General features: G+C 38.7%; 1 protein-coding gene across 1 annotated transcript in view; it reads right to left on the bottom strand.

Annotated features, from left to right (window-relative positions):
• LOC5579452 overlaps positions 1–19010 on the bottom strand; it is a 108443-nt gene that overhangs the window by 30208 nt on the left and 59225 nt on the right. The window contains exons 4-5 of the mRNA XM_021842854.1: positions 9295–9456; positions 7232–7408 (exon numbers count right to left, since the gene is read on the bottom strand). Coding sequence (XP_021698546.1) covers positions 7232–7408; positions 9295–9456 — 339 coding nt within the window. The remainder of the gene's footprint in view (positions 1–7231; positions 7409–9294; positions 9457–19010) is intronic.

The following is a 19010-nucleotide window of genomic DNA, read 5'->3' as shown; positions in this document are numbered from 1 at the left end:
TTCAAAACAACTTTGTCTACTTGTCTAAGGAATAACTTTAGTCCATTGCGGCCAACCTCAGAACGACACACTAAAATATTTGTGATAACACTTCTTAATAAAAATCTCTATGGCTTATTCGGTATGAAATCAAAGATTTTTTGTGTCTTACGAATGTTTTAGTGATCCCAAATATCGGCACGCGATTAGTTGATTGATTTTAAATAAGTTTTAGATTTTTCATCAAAACTTAACAAATGTTCTTCAAACGATATAAGAATAGGTACGGTCACATGTTGAACTGAACTGGCCACGTCTTTTCAGTGTAAGTTTTGAAAAATGTCACTACTTCAAGTAAAACCTTAGTGAACAATGTTCATAAAAATATCAAAATACCTAAAAAGTAACATTAACTTATTGCCTTTTGAATGTGCTATAAAGAATATCAATAATACGTGTGATCACAGAACTATAGACAAAACATGTTTGGGGGTCAATCCAAAATTTTCTCCAATGTACCTACAGGAGTTCCTCCACAGGTTTATCGGGAGTTCCATTAGATAATTTCAAAGCAATTCCCCCATTGTTTCTAGAGATCCATTTAATGAATCTTCCAGTGATCTCCAGAATTTCCTTACGAAACCACTTAAGTGATTTTACAGTGACATATTGCAAGATTTTTTCAAAAGATTTTTTTTTTTGAGTTTCGGAAGCTATCCAAGAATTTCTCCAAATAATACATGAATTTCTGTATGAATCAAGAAATTCCTTCCAAGAAATGTTCAGGAGTTCATGCTGAAATTGCTCAAGTGTTATTCAGTTAGCAAATCCTTCAAGATTTTTTTTAGAAAAAATAACAAGTATAATATAAAGAATATTAAACAGTTGATTCCATGCCATCTAACATTTTAATTTTCGTTTTCTTTGAAGATCAAAGCAGCTGAAACTGAGAAAGAGCGTATCATGATACCTGGCGCATTTTAGAGGTTCGACTGTTAGTACAATTTTTTTATGGTTTCAGTAATCTCAGCTAAAATTAATGCTGAATCTTCCTAGAATTTATTTTTTATTTTATAGAGATTCCATCAAAAATTTCTTATCGATATTTCTAGACATTCTTTCAGGATTTTTAAGAGATAGTCTTATTACTTTAGCAAAACTTTAGGGATTACAACAGGAATTCTTTTAGAAAGAGCTCCAAGGATTCCTTCAGGATTTCTTAAACATTTCATGCAAGAATTCCTTTAAAACTTACACCAGGAATTCCTTCAGAACGCCTCTATTTATTTCTCCTGTATTTTTTCAAGGATCCTTTATGTGGGGGCCCAGATAGCCGTAGCGGTAAAACGCGCAGCTATTCAGCAAGACCAAGCTGAGGGTCGTGGGTTCGAATCCCACCAGTCGAGGATCTTTTCGGGTTGGAAATTTTCTCGGCTTCCCAGGGCATAGAGTATCTTCGTACCTGCCACACGATTTACGCATGCAAAAATGGTCATTGGCATAGTAAGCTCTCAGTTAATAACTGTGGAAGTGCTCATAAGAACACTAAGCTGAGCAGCAGGCTTTGTCCCAGTGGGGACGTAACGCCAGAAAGAAGAAGAAGTTATGTGAATTCCTACAGAAATTCCTTCAAGAGATTTCTTAAATAATTTCTTCAGTGATTCCCACCACTCCACAGTTATTGATCAATTAGTGCCAAAGCTAGCATATTAAATTAAACAATATAGAAAACATAAAACTTTAATTTAATAGCATTAATTATCCTGTTTAACATTGGAACTTTGCTAAGTCAACTATCTGGTGTGAAATATTTACTCAGGGTTTCACAAAAAATAAAAATTCTAACAGTTGTTGAATACACTACTGTGGATCACTATTCACATTATGGATTAAATTGTGATATATTATGGTTTTAACATCAACATTTTTCAACCCCAAATCACATACATCTTAGTGATTTGACATAAGTTAACAATGCGTCACACCCAAGTAACCAAACAGCACTTTAAGAGGAAAATAACCATCATCGTTTTACAAATTTTCAAAACCAGTTTTTTTGCTCAAATTCAAAGCAATGTTCATGAAAATCTATCATAGCATTACACTTGCTATCTATAATGTAATGATAGATTTTCATGAGGATTTCTTTAAATTTGAACAAAAAAACTGGTTTTTCATTCAGACGATGAGTCGACAACTAGGCAGAAGCGTTAAAAGGGTCAAACACAATGCACCGGCATTACGGCAAGAACGGCTAATCGGCAACACCGACTTGAAAGACATGTCAATGTTTTGATCAATGTCGACTCAATCAGATTCAACATGGATTTGACAAGTATAGTGTAGATCAAGATGGGCTTGACGTTTTACCGTTGTACCATGCTGCCGGTCACATTATGTTTGGGGATTCACACAGCTCTGATCATCACAAGTTCCTACCTCACGATTCCGTGGGTCAAACGATGACAAAGACCAGATAAGGGTTGCATACTTAGCTGGTAGTGCAGCCTGGGCACTGTTGTCCATCTGACAGCAGCTAGATTGATGAGATACGTCTCGAGCGTCTGTTCACCACGAGGTGCGGCTCAAACAGCGTCTGTTCTGGCATCCAGCAGCTGAGCAAGAAATGCTGAATCGCGCACAGCTAAATCCAAGGTTGTAGCCCCATCAGCGCGATCTTCCTAGTGTTAGTTGGGACGTTAAACAGAGCTGGCACGATGGCGCTCCGGCGAGACAGGAGTGTTGGGCCTATGCCACCGTAAAAAAACCTTATTGCGATTAACATAGGAGATAATACGACCCGGAACAATCGGCAAAGATCCACGCGACAAAATAAGGATTAGGATTGGAATCTTGGAACATAGAACTGCTAGTCACTTGGTTTCGCAGGTTGCGACAGGTTAATCTATAATGAACTACATCCCCATAACTTCAATACCGTAGCGCTGCAGGAACTTTGTTGAACTGGACAGAAGGTGTGGAAAATCGGGCATCGAGCGGCTATCTTCTACCAAAGCTGTGGCATCACAAATGAGCTAGGAACTGGCTTCATAGTGTTGGGCAAGACGCGGCAACGCGTTTTCGGGTGGCAACCGATCAACCCAAGGATGTGCAAGATGAAGATAAAAAGCCGTTTCTTCAACTACCGCATCGCATCATCAACGTACACTGTCAACATGTCGATGAGAAGGAGACATTATATGCGCAGCTGGAGCAGGTATATGACCAAGGTGTGTGCATTTTACTCTGTAGCCAGAGTAGAATTGGACCCGCCTTGACAGATGATCGGGCGGAACAACTTTGCAGCCTGTCGTGGTATGGGAGTCCGAAGCACTTTCTTCCCGCGCAAAGATATCCATAAGGTCACCTGAAGATCATCTGATAATATAACCATTGGTTATTAATCAAGAACCGAATCGACCACTTCTAATCGACGGAAAATTCTTTACTGACATTACCAATGTTCGCACATACCGCAGTGCGAATATAGATTCCGAACACTACCTAGTTGCTGTATGTATGCCCAAATTTTATGCCACCGTCTATCACAAATTGCTAGAGAATTTGTTGGGCAATATCAGACAGGATTTATGGGCGAACGAGCAACAACGGACCAGATATTAGCCATCCGCCAGGTGTTGCAGAAATGCCGCGAAAATAATGTATCCACACATCATTTCTTCATCGATTTTAAATCACAATACAATCGATCGAGAACAGCTATGGCAGATTATGTACGGATACGGTTTTCCGGATAAACTAATAAGATTGATCAAGGCGACTCTGGAGTGAGTGATGTGCGTAGTCTGAGTATCAGGGACACTCTCAAGTCCCTTCGAATCTTGCAGAGGGTTACGGCAAGTTGTTGGCCTGTCGTGTTTACTGTTCAACATTGAGTTAGAGGGTGTGATAAGAAGAGTGAGAATACCAACGAGTGGCACGAGCTTCAGAAAGTCCGTTCAGCTTCTTGGTTTCGCCAACGACATTGATATTGTTGTACGCAACTTTGAGAGGATGGCGGACAGGCGAATCGGACTAAAAATCAATGTGTTGAAAACGAAGTACATGATAGTGAGGGGCTCAAGAGATGACACGGCCCGCCCCCAGCCTCGAGTCCATATTTACGGTGATGAAATCGAGGTTGTCGAAGAATTCGTGTACTTGGACTCACTGGTGACCGCTGACAACGACACCAGCAAAGAAATCCAAAGACGCATCGTTGCTAGAAATCGTGCCTATTTTGGACTCTTCAGAACTCTTCAATCGAGCAAAGTTCGCCATCGCACGAAGTTAACCATCTTCAAAATGCTGATTAGACCGGTACTTCTCTATGGGCACGAAACATGGACTCTACGTACAGAGGACCAACGCGCCATTGGTGTTTTTGAACGGAAGGTGTCACGGACCATCTACAGCGAAGTGCAGATGGAAGACGGAACGTGAAAAAGGCGAATGAACCATGAATTGCCGTGTCGATATTGATCATTGGTGATCTGGTTGTGAAGATATTCCGATGTTCTTTAAGGGACCGACATTTTCCATATAAAATGTCTTTGGCGGCCATTTTGTTTTTGGTCAATTTATCAATAAAATAAAATGTGTACTATACAATACCAGGTAATAAGGAGCTATTCTGAAAAAATCATAAAAATCGGTTCAGTATTCTTGGAGAAATCTGAAAACTACGATATGAGGTTTTAGAGTTTTCAAGATCTTTATTTGTCCAGGGTGGTACCAGAAACATAAATGCTCATTACTCAAAAACGGCTGCACCAAATTGCTTCATTTTTTCACAACATACTCGCATTAACATTCTGAGGAGTGAATATCCGATTACAATAAAAATTCTTTAGCCTGAGATATTTACGTGGGTTATGGCTACGCGTCGATCTCCCAAGTAATTTTGGAATTTATCCGGGCCCTAGTGACCAATTTTCAATGTCGCCACATATTCGTAAACTAGAAGAGGTTTTTTAGATCCTGTGAAAGAATGGTGCAAAAATATCTAGAAACAAAAATGTTATTGCGATTTGAATATTTTTTTAGCGGTTTAAAATGAAGCTGCCGATAGAGGGGTTAAGACACATAAGAAGATTGATTTGCAGTTCTTTAGAAAAAAATAGAAATTATTTGTACAAATTCCCTAACATTATTAGTCCCGTAATCCGGGGTATCATTGATCAGCGGGTAACATTGATCGGAATGACCCATCACGTAAATAGTTCGTATCGCCATTTATTGATGGAACATTTTCAAATCATGAATGGTGCTTCTCTTTCTTATATGCATAAGCTAATGAAAGTGAAGATTTTGCGTAATTTGCGTTTACCTTATGCGTAAATTTGTCAACTTTTCGAAGCAATTATTTCAATGGTTAAGGATGACACTACCGAACATTCATGTCTCACATAAGTTCTGCAAACAATATGAGCAAGGAAAATGCGGTTCTTACTAAAAATGGCATCGTCGAAAACAATTCCGTTGACAAAACTTTCATAAGTATGCTCAATTAGGCAACATTAACGAATTACTTTTAAGAATATAGAATTCCCTTAGGAAATTGCCTACTTTTAGGCGTATTCCGTGGTTCGAGGTGTTTTTAATTTAAAAAAAACTTAAAAAGTAATTGACCTGTAAGCGTTTGGCCTTCATATACGGCTTCGGGGGCATGATTTAAGTAAGCAACGACATTTTCAATATTACCGAACATTGTTTACATAGGTGATCAATGTTACCCCATATCAGCTAAAAAAAATTTAAATCACTTAAAACATTTTTTTTGAACATGCTTAAATGTTTAAAAAAAAAAACAAAATACAGTATATATTCGCGAGCTATGGGTGGCAGTACTTGTTTTAAAAATATAAAATTTGCAACATTTGGATTGTCAAACGAAATATTTAAGAAATATTCAAAAAAATGATCAATGTTACCCCGGACTACGGTCCTAATTATATATTTTAAAGTTAATCAACGAAAAATCGTGATGAAATTTTTGGGAGAATTCAAGAGAAGTTCATTAGCTGTAAGCCATTTTCAAGAATCTTAAGTGGACATCTTGAAGGTGTCGTTAGAGGAGTTCCTTGGCGAATTCCTATAGAAATAATTGATTTCTAAGTCGTTTCTGCATAGGTTCCTGGAATAATCATGAAATAATTGTATGTGTTTGAAAGAATATTTTCAGGAATTCCTAAATGTTTTTTCTTCTCTGAAAGAAGCTGGGGAAGATACTTTTGTCAAATTTTTGATGGAACCATCGATTGAAATTCTTGAATAAATGCATACCATAAGCCCTTGATCGGTTCATACAACGATAAACGAGTAATTTTTCGCGGGGCTTCTATTGTTATAGTGTATTTTCAACGATTCGTACAATATGTCCTGTTAGATTTTTGGAGAAATATTCAAAAAAATCCTGGAAAAATGTCTAGAGAAACGATTGAATTGGAAAACTCTTAAAGGTATCTCTGGAGGAATTCTAGAGAAAAAAATGTGCCTGGATTCATGATGACATGATGAGCTTGCTAACAAGATCCTTAGCAGAAACCTCGAAACACCAATAACACATTTTTTACGAATTATTTACAAGACCTTCGATCGATTCTGAAGAGAACCTATGAATGATTTTGCTGAGGTGTTCAGAAGATTATTTGCGTAAACTTATATCCCTTCTTGTATTTACCTTTTCCAGATAAGATGCAGATTTTATTTTATACAAATCAAAAGAAATCTGCAAGTCGATCCTGTGAGCTCAAGTATGGTATTGTTTTGTTGCACCGTGTCATATGTTAGTTGTTTAATCGTAATTATTTTATGGATCTCATGCATTATAAAGAGAAGTTTGTCTTCTAAGTACAAAAGTATTTCTACTATGTTTATATGTGTTTTTAAGAGTAAGGCAACATAACACACTCATATATCGATCCCATACCAACCAGCTTTTCTATGTTGGTCAAGGCAGTTGAAATTGAAGATGAGCGTGTCATGCTACCTACCGCGTTTAAGAGATTTGACTGTCAATTTATCACTGAGTGATATTCAGGATATTCGAACACTGATATTTCAGTTTTCATGGATTGTACGATCTGTGCCAACTTTCCAATCAATCATCCTATGCATCCTTAGACAGACAAATTCATCTCTTATTCGTTTAGGAATAAAAAAAAAAAAAAAAACAGGTGACAGCTTTAGAAAAAAACCTCTACTAAAGACCAAGAAATCTCAACCCGGAAAAACGTGAACCAACACATACCTGTATCGCTGTTGTACAAAATCGGCGGCGCAAGGTTAGCATCGCCAAAATGTCGAGGTCGAGGGTATTTCGTTTTGCTAAATAAATGCAGTACCATGCAAATGAGCCCGGCTAGCACGGCAATGCCACTGGTGACACCGAAAAGCGTCGGAAGATCTGCAGTTATTTGAGCCATATCTGAAAAAGAAAAAAAAACAAGCAACCAAGAAAATAGTAAAGAGGTGAAACGTGAATGCGACAGAGAAATCCAGTGCGGTTCCAATTCAACGGGAACCGATTGTATCGAGTTTTATTTTGCAAAAAAAAAAAGTTTGCGACGGAAGAAGTTTCAACTCATAACGATATGTTTCAAATCATCCCCCAGAAGCTACTTGGGCAGCCTGTGTATTTTAAGCTGCTTACAGTGGATAAAGTGAAGTCCAAAACATGACTACAAATAGATTTTTTCTGCTTGTAGGAAAAATATGTGGGCTTAATCGGTTTACTTAATTCATGGAGTATGAGTATTTACACAGAAAATCTACATTTTTAAAATCTTGTCAACATTGGGGACCGAAATATTTTGGGAAGTTTCAGATTCATGCGGAAATTCACTTATGTTGTAAAGTAAATTTGTTCACGAATTCCTATTGATTTATTTTAATTCAGGAAAAGGAATCTTCTTGTAATTTCCGACTAAGTACCTGGAGAAGTCGATTGGAATTCATTAGAGTAAATTCAATATATTCTTATATCAAATTTCAGAGACAATTGTTTGAATAGTTGTTGGACAATATTTAGTAGAACCCTTTGAGAGAATGTTTGATGCATTTTCAGAATGCTATTTAACCTTGTTTTTGACAAGACACCTAAATACATCCAGAAATCGTTGGCCGAATCTTTAATTTTTCTAGAACTCTAGATATTTTCTATGAAGCATTTTCTTACATTTTGATGTATGAGACAATTTTTGAAAAATAATAATAAAAAACGGTCGTGTAGGAAAGGAAAGAGTTCTCTTGACTACGTTCATGAACGAAAAACCGTGAATCTATTCATTATACCGGGTTCACTTTCGTATGGGGACCACGTGCCACGTGGTTTATAGATAGCCCCACATCATGATTATAGTATGGATGGATATCAGTTTTTACTTGATAATCCTATTTTTCACTTTGATATTTAATAGTTTTTCATGGAATGTTTCTTTTTTTCTTTGAGAATAGAATAGTTTCTATAAGTGTATCCAAATTATCATCAAATACTAAGATTCTCACTACTGAAACATTGGAATTCCATTAATAAGTAGTATTATTCCATAAAACAATAAACATTGTGATGGTAAACTAGATTCAACTACAGTTAACTCTCCATAACTCGATATTGAAGAGACCATCGAGTTACAGAACACAAAACTAATGCAAATGCGATCCAAGGGATCATCAAGGTAGCCATGATAACCAACTTTTACTTTGGTTCTCTAACTCAATATCGAGATATGGAATATCGAGTAAGGGAGAGTTAACTGTATAAATAATGAATATTCATCATATTATTTAACATAAAGAGTCGACTATGAAAAATAAATATATAAAAAAAAAATAAATTCGCTAAAAATATACCATTTGCAACCATATCATTCACTGACAGCACCGAATAAACATGGATAAAACAAGAAAATAGATTTAAATTATTTAATGTGTTGATGCTTGAGACCGACATTTCTTTTACTCCGGATGCTCAACGAACGCCTTTGAACTGTTAATTTTAATATCATATTTCGGACACTCAATGAAGCGAAGCTTAATCTGATTAGCAATATTGCTATTTTTATATGCCATCATGCACGTGTTCATGAAAATTCTTATGGTTTTGGGTGAAATATGTAGAATTCAATATAGAACATAAACCTAAGTATATGGCACCGTTGTAAATTTAGTTTAACGGCCTAACGCGTTTCGCATGTGAGATTGATGATTGGGGGATTCCATTAACGAAAATAAAACGCATCCACCCGTGAATCAGTCCGCCCCAGCACCGACCGTAGATATGTATTACGGAGAGAAAGGCAAAAGGACACTTACCTTGTGTGCAGAAGACACGTCTGGTTGGTTTTACGTAGCTAACGGAGTGGAAACCGGGAGCACACTGGCAGATGGCGTTGTGGCTGATCTGCACGCATAGAGCGTGCTCATCGTTGTAGATGCAGGTTTGATCGTAGAAGCATTGTTCCCCTAACTTTTTGGCTGATTGGGGGCAAGATGGCAGGTTGAGTGAGTAGCATCCGATAGTGGTGTTAATCGTCGTTGCATGAAATAGAAAACAGATAACGATGAATAAGAACGTGTGTTGTGCAATTCATATGAGAGGAAATTCCAAATATGGCAATGGTTGGTAAATGTATTAAGGAATAGAGAGTTTGTAAATTTATTAAGGGATAGAGATTATAAACTGTAGAGAAATAATGTCGCTGACGCTACTGTCAGAACATCTTTTACTGGCGGAGGTAGGCGGGGATATAAGTGTCAACGCGAAAAAGTATGTACTTTGACATTTATGTGCCCGACAAAGAACTTCAACATAGAAATAACTCCGGTATTCTAGTAGGTGGGATGGTTGGTTTGTCCGCTGATAGTGAACCCTTGGAAGGCAAAACAGGTGAAGATATGATTTATTTGCACGGATTTTGGCTATCATGCAACGAAAAACAAAAAGACTAAACAGGTCCCAATCGTGCATGAAATACGTCCAAAAAGAACACGTTACCAAAGACTGCAACCTAGGTGTTTGCTCCGTGAAGCGACAAGTAGCTTCAAATGCCCTGTGTTCGGTCACACCGCAACGACGTCTCTCATTCGTTGTATGCTAGGCGCGCTCAGATATAGCAGCAGCGCTTTGATGCTCTTGCGTTGGGTTGCGTTGCGGCTGTTGGCGCATCAAACTATTGTAACATTACGATCATCCGTACTATCTCTCACATATATAAGAGGCACCGTTCACTGTTGATATTAGTTGTAAGTCGTTGTTGTAACCGTAGAGTATCTCCCACCGAGCAGGAGCACAGCCTCTCGGTGGTGGGCAATAAATCACCGATAGTATTGGGTCTTGCACAAGTGTTTAGATTTATGTGATAATTTTGACATCCCTCCAAGCATGATTTCGCTGCGAAATTTTCCCCCGATTAGACTCAACGATTATCACAATACGATTTATTGCGCACAAATCACACAATCGCGCACAGCAAGATCTGTTTAACTAGGTAGGCTAACTGGCCAACTGTCAAAAAGCTGAAACAACCTATCTTATGACAGACCTTGCTTATATACATATTAGACTGGCCCTTAAACAAAAAAGTTGTAAAACTCAACGGGGCACCCCTTAGATATGTGCCTTAGGGTAAGAAAAAAGGTCTCCCAAAATTTCAACTCAATTGGTTGCGCCACCAGCTGGCGCATTCAATTCGAAGTTTGTATGGGATTTTCGTTTCAAATATATTGAAAATTGACCCTTGGTCACTGTTTCGTTCTGTATACTAATTGATCGTGTTCAATTGGGCCCAGAATGACAAATACACTAGCTGATACCCTAATGAACATAATTGCAGAAGGTTGTATCTGTATTTAAGCTCATTTTTATTAACCTTTCAGTTGTTGAAAGTTAGGCTTAGATCAGAACTCCCGTACAGTCATATATATACATGCATCTTGCGCAGCAGCTCGCCCAGCGTCATAGGTGGCTATGATGCGCCTAGTGGTAACCATCATGTTATGTTGAAGAAATGCAGAGCTGTATTGCAGATCTATTTCAGATAGTTAAAACACCAACTTTATCACTTTTAATCATGATACAACCTTCAACAATATTGTTGGCTATGGTATCAAGTAGTGTTTTTGACATTCTGGGTAAAATTGAACGCGATCAACAGTTTTCCTGAACCAAACAGTAGATGATGTACTGTTTCCCATATGCTTGAGCTGGGAATCCCATATTAATTTCAATTCAAATGCGCCAGCTCGTGGAACGACCAAATGAGCTGAAATTTTCAGGAAGTCTTCATCTAACCCTAAGGAATAATTCTGGGGGTTGCCCCGTGGAATTATACAACTTTATTTTTCTTCCATACTGAGCTGGGCCAGTCTAATACATATGCACTGTGAAATTGTATGCAAGATTCGACTGTGATAATAAGAAATTAGGGGTGAGTATAAATGGGTGCAAAAGTCGCTATAGCAGAAGATTGTTGTTCGTTCATTCGTCTGCCCCTTCGGGACCAAAGTAAATAACAACGTAGGGCCTGGTCAACCCTGGACGAAACACCCTGTTTACAAGCAAATTAAGGCAGGTTAACTCTTGTTAAATGATGAAGTAGGGAGCCGGATCCAATTCTTAGCACTTTTGATTCACTTCGGCAGTGTTTTTTTTTTTAAAGCTACTGAGCTCATATTTTGCCACAATATGCGTCGTATTAAAGTGCTTCTTGTTGCAAAATTTCAGACAATTTGGTCGAGGAAAACCCCCACATGCCGAAGTGAACCTTGCAAGTGCCGAAGTAGCTCAGCACTCTATAAAGATAACGTAGGTTAATCACAACTATTGCAATACTGCACAGCAACAGTTGTGTCAAACACGAAGTGTGACGATGCAAGCATTACTCTTCCCTAAGCATGACCTGCACTATACGCTGACGAAAATGGAGAAAATGCCGGCGTTGTTCAAGTTTCACATAGTTGCCAGTCTACATAGTATCCCTAACGTAACGCTAAGGACTGATCAGATCTTGGAGTTTCAAAGTATATTAAATACGATGTTAAAGAAGTGTTGAGCGGAAAACTGCTTTCCAGACAGATGGAAGTGGTAGGTACTAGGGGATGGTACACAAATTATGTCACGCTTAATTTCAACTTTTTCGATCCCCTCCCCTCCCCCCCTTTGTCACACTTTTTGTATGAGTCCTTCGAAAATTTTGTAAGGCTTGTCACGCTTGGCTCGACCCCCCTCCCCCCTTGGAGCGTGACATAATTTGTGCACGACCCCTAGTTGGTGCTGTTGCCAAAACCGGGGAAATCGCCAGGAGATCCTGCTTCACATATCATCATACGGTGGCTTGATACCCTTGGTAATAATGGACGTCAAAAACGCATTTGATAGTTGTTTTTAATTATGAATCGTGGTTTACGGCTAGCCAGCCGAGTGGAAGTTTAACAACTACTGAAAAGCTAAACATTACATATAATTTGCAATTGGATTAGATGGATAAATTGATGTGAAGATTTGTGAAAAAGTTACACGTCTTCTCAGTGAGAATCGAACTCACGACCCCCCGATCTCTAGTTGGGGCGCGTTACCACTACGCCATGAGAGGACTCATGAACGCAGAAGTTAACCTGAATTCGATTTCAGCTCAATAATCACGTGGTCCTTTTTCGCAACAGCCGAATGCAATACCGAATGATTGTTTACATTCTGATTCCGTTCGAGTGACATTCGGGTTTAAGTGCTGATGAGCGTTCACTGACTGGAAATCCACAGCACGAAATGATTCAGTGAGTGGGAATTCGCTCACTCAGTTCAATGCATTCGGCGAATGTAATGTAAATAGGTTCACTCGTGCCTCGCAGGTACAAGTGTATTGATATTCACTTCTCTTCATGTTCCTTCCGATCCTTGGTTTTACACAATCGGTTTCGACGCTTTCATGCTGCACTCCACCCTCCCGATTACCAAATTATCGATATCAAGCTTTCTAGACAACTAAGTACAAATATAAAGAATGGTTTCAGTATATTGAAGCATTTAAAGGATTGATAGATTTTTTTCGGAATATTTCGGTTCTAAGTACGGGTCTGACAAGTTCAATGCGAAATATTTGATGTCACTTCACGATGCATGGGCAATTCGAACAACAGCCGGATGGATCCAGAAAGAGCTATCTCCGTGTCTGAGAGTTTAATTACAAAACTACGCACACGTATGACAGTTAAACATTGAACTTTGAACATGTCTTGTATTTTTAAATCGTGCTTTATGAATTAAATGCAAGGTTATAACATAAAAATAGTCCATTAATAATTCATTTTGCACGACATCTCGCACCACATACAATATTACACAATACATCTGTAACTTTTTCGAATTTCTTTTAAAACGGTTGGCTAAAGATGGTTAAAGGACAGATTTAAATGAATATAGTCCACTTCGTCCGACAAAACTTGAATGTCAACACATATTTTTGAGTGATTCATTAGTTTAGAATGGTTTACTCATAATTATTTTAAGACCTTATTTTGTTATTATAATTCATAAAAAGCTTTTGCAAATTTGTGCTTATTGGCGAACTTGAAGAAAATGCAAATTGTTTGTCTATTTACTGCAAACAATCTTCCAGTACCGGTATTTTGCCGGCACTGAGAGTTACAGTACCGTCGAACGGGAACTCGTCAAAAGGGTTCGGTACTGGGAACCCTTGTCCATAATTCACAAAGTCGACTCCCTATGTCGAGTATGCCTTCGAGAAAGCGACGAAGGCTGTTAGTTCAGTAGCTAGGATGATGCCCAACAATGGGGGACAAAGAAGCAACACGAGACGTCTTCTGGTCATATTCAAAGGTAACAAGTACTATACGGGTAGCGATCGCCTGCCACACTATTTCGTCAGAAAAATTATGCGTTGTCGCCGTGATGATCCTCATCTGCATCACTCTGGTGGAGCATGTGGAATGTTGTCAGCGGAGAGACGCTTACATGTGAGGAATACTTTTAGGTTGTTCACGATTGCTGGATGGCAACAGGAAATGAACAACTCTGAGAAAGGAAGGTGATTCTAACTGCCTATCCCTTATGATGTGTCTTCAACCCCTAATGACGAAATTCCGGTCAGGCCATAGATGCTTCCGGAAAAGAATGCATAAAGTTTCCTCATTGCCCACCAGCCAAAACATCTAGGAGACACCGGAGTATTTTACACTTACACAGCGTAACAAAAATGACATTTTTGTGTGTCTCAAGGATCAAATTATGTGTCTCGAGTAGATTTGGGATTGCTGAATCTGATGCCATTTTCAGAAATGTCCCAGCACGTCACAATTTTTAACTACAGGTCGCCAAAGTTGTATAAAACACTGGTTTTCTTGATGTTTACATAAAATTTAAAGTATGATTTATCAAACTTTTTTGTGATCTAATCCACTAAGCATGCTATTTTGCACTTAAACTTTTATTATGGATGGTTGGTTGGTTTGACTTTATTAACGAGATTTTCAGCCCTGGGCTAGTTCATCTCGGGACCAACGGCTTTACTTCCCTTCCGAAGGAAGTCGTCACTATAACTTTTTACGTCATAAGTGACTATGTCGGGGATGGGATTCGATCCCAGGTCCTCGGCGTGAGCGGCGAGTGTTCTAACCACTACACCGGGTCCGTCCCCCGGACCTAGACCTTATGGACTAAATTTGATGCTTGCTGTCTCCATACAAAATTCGTCGTTTATCTTATATGGGAAAATACAATACTTTTTTAAACCATCAAAAGATATCTTTTCCGCATCGAAAGTATTATAAACTTTGCTGATAAGTATTGTTATACACATAAAATTTGAATTCTGTGGCAATTTAAGCAAATAAATTGCCTTACAAGCTTGCACACTTGCATGCAAATAGTCATTTTTTGCATTTTCAACAAACAATATCTCAAAAACTATACGTGCTATAATATTTTTGGAAACGGCAATGGATTCAGCAACTCTGAGTTGAGTGAATAGCGGAATTTTGGTGCTTGAGACAAAAACGTGTTCCGCAGTGTTATTTGTCTTCTTTCGATTTACGGATATTCCGTTTTGTTTCAAATTCCAAGCATGACTCATATTCAAAACACTCAACTTTTTTTTAACGATTTTTCATGAAAACCACTAAAATGTCTTCAAATGATGATCAATTTGTTTATGATTCTAGTCCTATGCATTTAGAAGTTGTGAAAATATCAATTCTTACCTTTGAAATCGACTTTGTTCGGAATCTGAGGCATTAGAGTAATGCAAATTTTGAAATTTTGGCTCCCCTATGCTTAAACGATTTTTATTATGGTAAATAGCATCCTCCCAAAGTTTTAAGTGTTTCGGAAGAAATTTGACTGTGCACACGCCATTTGAAGTTTATATGGAGATTACTATGGAAAACGCCAGAACACAAACAGCCCTTTATCTCGTTGTCATAATATTTTATGGAAAAGTGAACAAACTCTTCTCATGTGAAATCCTTTCAGCTACAACTTCGCGAAGACCACATTTCGATTGGACGTCAGAACAAATTGCTACCCATAATCATAAAGCATTGCATTTTGCATGCTTAACAAACTGCTCGGCAGGCAACAGTGGTGGTCTTGGCGCCCTGGCGGGTAGAATAGATCAAAGTAATCCAGGCTACTATATTCTACAGCAAACAAACAGTATTGTTCTGAAAGTAGGGTAAGTGTTCCCTTAGTTGTGGGTGCTCCTATAGTTGCGGTAGTGCCGTTTTCACTGATTTTATTACATTAGCCACAGAACCGACACTGCCAATCGACGTATCGGCTTGTTGATACACGGAATAGTTCAAAAGAGCGTTCAAATTGCTTTAAAACTGATGGAATATCACTAAAATTGATAAAACTTCTCTTACCTGTACCAATAGTTGCGAGTGTTCCTATAGTGGAGGAACCCATAAGAAACCCACGGATACCGCAACTATAGGAACACAAATTAAAAATATACCGCAACTAAAGGAACAGTGTACCAATAGTAGAGGTATTATTTTTCACTGACAAGCCGTGGATTACTACGATGAAATCATTTTTCTCATTAAGTCAATGGTCGTTACTTCCCGTTACAACATCAACACGTGCATTAATTGCGCTTCTTTAATTAAGGCGGTTAAATGAAGTTCAATCGTGCTTAGTACCTCCACTATTGGTACATCTACCCTAATTGAATGATCATCTCAGCAGGATTTAGATTTTGTTATCAATGATAACAAAGTATCCTTACGTCTAATGGAAATGTGGTCTTCGGCAAAGTTGTAACAGGGAAGAATTCATATGAGAAGAGTTTGTTTACTATTTCATTGATTATTATTACGAGCAGTTAGAGGACTGAACACAAAAGGTTTGCCTTCGCTATAGTAATTTCCATATAATGGCGTGTGCACAATTAAATTTCTTCCAAATCACTTCAAATTTTGGGAGAATGATTTTTACCATAATTGAAATCTTTTAAAAATAGGGGAGCAGCAACTTCAAAATATGCATCAGTCTAATGAGTCATGTTCGGAATTTGAAACAATGCGGTACGAAAAAGATATTGCCAGAAACACAGGCGTTCTAAACCGAGACAATATTACGCAAAAAGTGTGCCAGCTTGAAACTACGAGGAATGCAGTGAGTTGAAGAGTAACCCAGGCAATTTCTTGAAGACCAAAGAGCTTCGATCAGGGATCAGAATACGCTAGGGCCATCACAAGGGACTAGCTTGAGTAGAGCGGATGTTTCGTAGCGTCGGTTATGGGTCGTTGAGGTACGTGGGAACCAAAAGTCATCCCCCATCCGTAATCGTGGCACCGACATTGACTAGCATCGAGATTTCTATAGTACTAGCGTCGTCGGAATAGGATAGGTCCATCATCGGAAACTAGTTGAGTAGATTGAAGATAGGCACTGAAATGGGGCGCTTGTGAACCGGAAGCTATCCTCCACCGGAATCACAGGACCAATCTTGGCATCTACCCGTATGGCATCGGCTCTGGAGATTTTCCATTACCATAAAACACTTTGTCGGAGTAGGATTAGATCATCTAGATCGACCGTCGAAAACTGTTCCAAGTAGTACGTAGTAGTCTTCGTAGTAGCTGGCTTGAGTCGTCGAAAAGCCAGCTGAACGGAAACCGTCCTCCACCCAGAATAGCTGGATCTTCTTCGGCACTCTGCTGGGCAGTATTGGAGAAAAAAAGAAACGTGCGGGTTGGAGATATTCTATCGTCGGTGACTAAACCGAGGAGGGTGGGTACTTACATATCGTGATGAATAACTACTTTTGAATCGTGGGGGGCTAGTGAACCGAAAGTCATCCTTCAACCGAAATCGCTGAATTGACCTCGGCATCCAACTGGTATGGAGAGATAGATAAGCAGCGAATTGGCAGCAACTTACCATAAAGTAATGAAACATAGACAACAAGCAAAGGAGTGACCAATATCTCTGAGATTATAAGTCTCTTTGAAACTCTCTATGGATCATTTCAAAAGCAATAAGTAGAAATTACTTTGTGAGTTTTAGACCATTTTTATTTGGATTTTGCTTACTAATTTTTCAATTGATTCTTATTCTTTGACGAGTACTTGCAAAATTTTGACGGAAAAATCAGACAATTGTCTTGCCATCAAGAAGTCTATCGTACATACAACGTCATGTAATCCCCCATACAAAATGGCACATTAATTTTTTTCCCGTTTTTTTCGATTATTCCGGCAACTTTCTCGAACTTTTTCGTCGCTCAAACACGTCACATCCCTTGTTGATTGCAACAGTGAAAAACTTACGTCAATCCATTGATGCGTTCGTTTAAGGAAACGATTATATCAACAGTTGAAGAAATTTTGGATTCTTAAGCAAATTTCAGTCAATTGAATGGCCCACTACAGAAAAAAACCAATGTTTGATCTTATGGAAGATAAATCTTCTCATGCGGGCCGTACTATTCCAATATTCTAAATCACTCCGCGCCGCGCACAAAACCTTCCTGAAAGCCGCATGCAGCCCGTGGGCCGCAATTTGGTGACTACTGGTACAACTGAAAATACAAATGGGTATTTTTCTAATTCTAAAAAAAGTAATAATCTTTGGAATTAGCTTCAGCCAATGCATTTGAATGCCACTCTGCAACCTGACTGCACCTCTCAATAGCTTTAGTAGCCAGTTTCGATTACATACCATATGAGGGCATACATATGTGTCCAACAGATAAGTTTACCACCGACCGCTGACACGCAGCCAAAAAGCATATTCTAGTTTTGAGGTACACCGCACACCGGTCCACTCATACATGGTCCGGATATCTCAACGGTTCACAGAGTCGTTTTCAATAATGATGCCAAACCGGTTCAACTGTGGCCGTTCCTCGACATCATCACCAACACAAACAAGCTTCCATTTCCGGGAATTAGTCGAGAGTCGGGGATTGCGGAGGGAAGACGAAGTCAAAATTTAGATTCGGTTCGGTTATTTTCAAAGCCACGAACAAAATCAGCAGCCAACGGATCGGTGCCTATCATTTAGCACGATGACCATTTGGCGGGTAGCCAAAGAGATGGCTAAATGCTCACACGGCCACCAAAATGCAGTGCGAAAAATAGCAGTTGTTCTTTGTTAGTTGTAGTTTGACAGTTTGCAGTTGTTCTTCCAATCAGCAATTGTTAAATCTCTGAGGAATGTCTAGATATGTACAATTCTATAGCAAATAACCATGCGTCTCCTCCTACAATACGATGCTCACTTGTCCAGATTTGAAAACTCATAGCAATAACTACTAACTGTTTTCTAGGGTGTGTGCTAACGTAAGAACTAAACAAATTCCCAATATTTTACAAGTTTTGATCATACAGTTAAAGTTCCATTACTCGATATCCACTCATGGAACCATACTAAAAATCAAATTTCATGGTTACTATGATGATACCTTCAAAGGGCTTACCATAGCGTTGCTGTTCCATGACTCGATATTTCCATGAGTCGATGGTCCCTTCGATAACGATTCATGGAGAGTTGACTGTATTATGTG

Source organism: Aedes aegypti, chromosome 2, assembly GCF_002204515.2.
Source record: "Aedes aegypti strain LVP_AGWG chromosome 2, AaegL5.0 Primary Assembly, whole genome shotgun sequence".
Lineage (NCBI taxonomy): Eukaryota > Metazoa > Arthropoda > Insecta > Diptera > Culicidae > Aedes > Aedes aegypti.
The sequence above is the reverse complement of the archived record's forward strand: the minus strand, read 5'-3'. Positions and strand labels throughout refer to the sequence as shown.